Source organism: Populus euphratica, unplaced genomic scaffold (assembly GCF_000495115.2).
Source record: "Populus euphratica unplaced genomic scaffold, PopEup_1.0 scaffold290.1, whole genome shotgun sequence".
NCBI classification, from domain to species: domain Eukaryota; kingdom Viridiplantae; phylum Streptophyta; class Magnoliopsida; order Malpighiales; family Salicaceae; genus Populus; species Populus euphratica.
The window spans coordinates 134485-140252 of record NW_011500169.1 but is presented as its reverse complement, the minus strand read 5'-3'; the positions used below and the strand labels follow the sequence as shown (position 1 = coordinate 140252).

Sequence of the window (5768 nt, the reverse complement as noted above, 5' to 3'; positions counted from 1 at the left end):
ATTTGAAAAAAAAATATTATTACTATTGAAAAAGATTATAGATTTGATTTGAAGGGTAAATTTAAAATTTATTGTTATTATTGTTTTGATTATTAGTGTTACTGTTAATATTGTTATTATTATTAATTTTTTTAAAATATTGTTACTATTAAAAAACAATAAATTTAATTTGAAAAAATTAAAAACTATAAGAATTTAAATCAAACAAGTTTAATATTATTATTTTTATTATTAGAAGAACAAAATCCTAGAAACTTGGGTTTGGCTAGGCACCAGACCCAAGTTTATAATTAGTAGTATTATTTTTATTATCATTATTATTATTATCATTAATAATGTTTTTTTAAAAATATTATTAATATTAAAGAAAAACTATAAATTTTATTTTAAGGGATAAAAATCTATAAAAATTTAAATCAAACAAGCTTCATATTATAATTAATATTATAAATATTATTTTTAGGTAAGTTTAGATCTTAGATGGTTTTGAATGTAATTTTACATGTAACGCTCATGCATCTTTGTATTTTTTTTATATTTTTTTATGCCAAAAATAATATATACACTAAATCATGAATAAAAATACCCATAATGAAAAGGCTTCGCTGTTTAATTTTTTTTTTTTAAGGTCAATTGCTTGCATCAAGTAGATAGAGCCGGGCCGATCTACTTTCCAAACAGTAACAAAGGACTTGACGCCACCAGAGAATAGAGGTGGCAAATGTCAGCAGTTGCCTGCAGAGAGACTTGAAGGCCTATCCCTACATTAACGAGCTTGATCTCAAATTTACTCAAATATCCGCCATGAAAACAAACAGGAAGAGTTGTATATACATTATATATATATACAGCTACGTATATTCATGGGCTGCGGGGACCTTCTCACGTTGATGAACCAACCAGCTGTTGCCCTGCAAATTTCTGTTGGAAAAAATAGTGGGGTCATCAAAATTAAAATAAAATTTGCTCCTCGACTTGACTTGCACCAAAAAACTGGATGTCGCTGGCCTGTTTCCAGAAACATTTCTGTACCATGGCCATGAATCTGTACTGGAATGCACAGTACATGAAGATTGATGGCTTGGAGCTTCAACCCTCAAGAAGATGTTGTGCGTGTAGGCAGCCTATGCGGATGCGGATGCTGAACTACTACTACAATGGGAGCGCTTAAGCCTCTATCATAAGTTGCAGAGGTTGGCTGCACAAGTAGAAACATAATTTCAGTTTACAAGCCAACAAGCATACGCATTGAAGGTTTGAATTCGCTACTCAACTCAGGTATAGGCAAGTACATTCAGATTCCTCAAAACGAAGGAACAGAGCAAATAGGTGCATAATTGCAACGACAATATGTCAACCCGTGCAAGTTAAGAAATTTAGTTCACTTGATCTGATATAGGAGAACTTCAAGAGAAGGTTATAAAACTATCAATTGTCGACGTTAAGAAATTTACTTACCACTGCAATGTGCCATTCACGACAACTAAACTCCTTGAAAGTCTCTGCATCCATTTCCTGCAAAATATGACTCGAGGTTATTAAAAAACAAAAAACATTTTATTGAAGTCATACTCAAGTCTGAGAGGTTCATAGAGGCAGGATTTCCTGCAAAATATGACTCGAGGTTATTTAAAAACAAAAAACATTTTATTGGAGTCATACTATAACACTCATCACCTTTTCTATTTAACTTCTATTGTAAAGAGAAAAGTCATCAAATATAGTGTCCAACTTTTAAGGAAAAAAAATCAATTAGTTTTTTTTCCGAAATAGATTTGAGTTCATTCAATTATGACCAAGGCCATCTTTTTGGATTACCAAGCATGAAGTATCAAAATGAGAAAGCATTTAACGGCTTCAGTGCCAAGTAAAATAACATGCTCAATATAAACTGATTGTCCTCATAACATGTTAATTAAGAAAACACTTTTTTTTTTCCTGAAAACTTCTAGTGGAGTATCTGTCTTCTTGTGGTGTCCAAACTCCGAACACAGAAAAATCACTTACAATACTATAAATGGGAGGCACCGTTAGCTCTCCCTTAGACTTTGGCATAACAGAGAAACGAGGTGCCCAGTCCTGAGACCTAAACGTCCACCTGTAAGGGAAGAGAGAAAGAGGAAGTTATTGAATTGAAATGGCTGAGAAAGTTAGTTGAGGTTCAAAAATATTCACGTCATTCATCTATCGTGAATGTGGAGACAAAAGCCATTCCACTGAGGTGACATTATGCAATTCGTAATTCACACTTACCCAATATACAGAAAGATGCAGAACTGTGCCCATTCTCTGACTAACAAGCGAAGCCAGTAGTTCACAGAAGAGCTATCCACATTAAAGTGTATCTGAAAATCAAATAAATGCACTTAACTGTCTCACTAATCATGATCATATTGCAATTCTAAAGTATATATAGAAACTACAATTAATATAGTCATACCACAGTTTCTGCCATAACTACAATCTGCATCGCACCCTGAAATTTCCTAAACAGTGCAAGAGAAAACAAGTGAGTTGTTTCTCTCATTAAAAGCTAGACCATTACCAGCATTGAAATATTATGAATCAACAGAATATGAAAATAAATATTTTATTATACAGCACATACTTGAACATAGTATATTTCATATATACAGCATCATACATTGCCTGAACATCCTCTTCCTCAACAACAGTTAACTGTTCTCGTAATACTGATAAATTTTGAGATATTTGGCGGAAAATCATAGAGAATGAAATTAAATAATTCAGCAGCAGCAGGACCTGCATAAGAGCATATCAAATAAAAAAAAAGTGCTTAATGTAGGAAAACTATATGAAAATCATAATTCCTAAAGTCAGCTAAAAGCAACAGTTGCTGCCACGTTAGCATCAAAGTGAAATGCTAATATGGGAAACTCACTGTGAAGTATGGTACAGAAGCTCTGTACCCTACAAGAATTAGGTAATAGACACATCCAAGTGCAGCTGTGGTACGGCGGTCAGATATGGAAAGGTGCTCATACATGATGCAGTAACCATGAGAGATTAACATAAAGGAAACAAAATAAGCTGTCTGAAAAAGCACTCCAGTTACATACACCCCAAATGACATCCACAGAGAACATATCTGATGATAAAAGCAAGAATACCTGCAAAATGATGATTTGAATATTAGGACGAAATTTCTCAACAGGATTTCACAGAAGTTGAAATAGAAGTAGAAGCATAAGCACTTAATATTCTCTACTTGATCTAATATCCATGAAAAATGAAATGGTAAAACTGGACAACATCCCTTACCCTTCAGAAGAATATATGTTTTTGTTTGTATTTTAGTAAACTTGATAAATATGCAATGGTAAAACTTTAAATATGAACACCCTACTTACCGGAGAAGGTGCCTTATTTCTCAAGGCAGAGAAATGTCTTTTGTTTTAGTTTTCATTTTTTTTCCCACTTAGTTCTTAAACAGGACGCAAATAAGTGAAAGTATGATCTCATTAACTAGCTGAGGGGCTGTTCTCTGTACTTCCAGATGCTGACGCAAACAGCTACCCCTTCTTGTGCAAAGTAAGCAAATCTACCAACCATATATTTAGTCTTACATAAATAGGATGAGTCCAATATATATACATATATGTGCACATGAAATTTCTAATTTTTGTTTCGACAAGCATTATTTTTCTATTTGTATTTCTTAAACTTTGCAAAGAGTATTAAGTGTAGTATGATAATGTAATTCAAAAATAGAATCTGAAAGATTTATGATCCTTAGCTTCTAATATAAAAGATGTCTTCCGTATTTTGGCAATTTTCATAGTTCATATCTTATTTCATTTTCATTAAGGAAACATACCAGAAGAGGAATGACAGTGTGAGTTGCAAAGCTTTAATCAATGGCACAGATGCTAGAGTCCACTGCAAATTGATCGTCTGCTCTAGTATGATCACAATGCAACGAGCACATTCTCAAACAAATTAATAAGCGCTTCCCAAAAAAATAAAAATAAATGATAATGATAATAATAATAATAATAATAATAATAACAGAAAGATGGGATTACAATATGTGCTCTAACAATTGTCATGAGACAAAATTAATTCCCTATAGGAGACCCAATAATTAACCAAAAGGAAATGGAAGTAAATGAAATTAATATTTCGAGGCCTTTATTATTATTAAGAATTACCAAACTCAACTATTCCAGTATTAAACTGCAAAGGAGTCTTAAATTTAGAAAAGAAAAGAAAAAAAGGAAAAACAAAGATTGGTTTAATTTCCCAGAAATAAAACAGAGAAATACACTGACAGAAACCAGTTGCAAACAACCACCTTTGTTTGGTTGCTGGGGAAATAGGATTTTTTCCCCAAACACTGCTCAAAAAATAAAAGTCAACTGAAAACTATTTCCGTTCCTCCAAGTTTAGACCATGAACCAAATAGAGAGCAATCGAAATCATACTAATCATCAACAAAACCCAAAAATCCAAATACAAATACTTTCCCTTTGTTCTTAAAATTGAACTCTTCACGAGGTCAACAACCAAACTCAGATTTTTCTCACAAATAAAATGGCTTTCAGTTATCAAATTTTACAGCAACCAAAACAGACCCAAATAACAGCTAAACAAACCCAAATAAGCAACAATGTCAGACATTGTAAGAACTTGAAACAAAAGTTATATAAAAAAAAATAACAAAAGTACTGTATTTCATACCGAAAAGTGGCGGTTTTTATAGGTATTGAAAGTCCAGGAGCAAGCGGAGAGAAACCATATAAAGAGTAAAGCCAGGTACACTGCAGGGAGAGGCCGATACGATTCGTCCAGTTCGACCCGATACGGTCCGATTCTTTCCATATTCAGAGGGAGAGAGAGGCAGTTTTGTTACGAACCTTACCTCAAAACTCGAAGAGTTCCAAGAGAGTTTTTGCGCCTTGCGCTGGTACTAGTTTAGTTATGTTTTTTTTTTTTTTTTTCCCGTGCTTTTCAAGGCTGGTGTCTCCCTCCCGGTCTCCCCGTGTCTATATATACGTGTCCATTTGAATAGGAGTTCACTTATGCACGCGCTTATGATACCTTTTGGTATGATTTTTGTTTTCCTTTATATATATATATATATTATTGATGCAAAATCAAATTCTATAACTTTAATAGAATAGAGAATAGACATCGTGGTTGAAGAGGTTTTTTTTTTTTAAATTTATGTGAAGTATCTTTACAATTTTCAAGGGAAGACATTCAATCATTCAATCTTTATTAAAGTGCAAATTAGTTTGAAAACAGATATTACCATCTAATAAAATTTAAAAAAATAAAAAAAGTGAAGGATCATGGATTAAATTTCTTGTATTGGGATTTTTTTCTCATATTTATTAAATGTAAATTATCAAATTTAAAATTATTTGGATATGATTTAATTTAAGGCATGCTATATATAATATTTATTTTTTCCATCCATTTAATCAAATTATAAAATTATAAAATAAATAATAAGATTTGGATCATGCTTTCTTTTCTATAAAAAAAATATAAATATGAATTACTCATGTGAATGGCAAAAAATAAATTATTTAAAATAAATTTTTCATTGTTTTTGTGGACCAAATAAGAAAAAAAATGCATGCAAGGAAAAAAATCAGCTCAATATCAAATTAGAAGAGGAGTTTCTTTTCCTTTTCCATTAACTAAATTAACCTACCTTGTGTTTGGAAATATAATAATAATTATTTTTTTAAATATTTTTTACTTAAAAATACATCAAAATAATATTTTTTATTTTTTAA

At 31.6% G+C, this 5768-nt stretch overlaps 1 protein-coding gene across 2 annotated transcripts; it reads right to left on the bottom strand.

Moving 5' to 3' along the window:
- Positions 1–609: 609 nt before the first annotated feature.
- LOC105111304 (uncharacterized) lies at positions 610–4964 on the bottom strand. 2 transcript variants are annotated; one of them, XM_011006613.1, is made up of 9 exons: positions 4702–4964; positions 3835–3915; positions 2903–3127; positions 2609–2763; positions 2441–2486; positions 2254–2345; positions 2008–2098; positions 1459–1515; positions 610–1198 (listed from the first exon to the last, which is right to left on the bottom strand). In XM_011006613.1, the coding sequence occupies exons 1-9, from the start codon at positions 4840–4842 to the stop codon at positions 1097–1099; spliced, it is 990 nt and encodes a 329-aa protein (XP_011004915.1). In that variant the 5' UTR covers positions 4843–4964; the 3' UTR covers positions 610–1096. The 2 variants fall into 2 exon arrangements, with proteins under 2 accessions (XP_011004915.1, XP_011004914.1); XM_011006612.1 differs by having other exon boundaries at positions 2903–3131; positions 3839–3915.
- Positions 4965–5768: the final 804 nt, after the last annotated feature.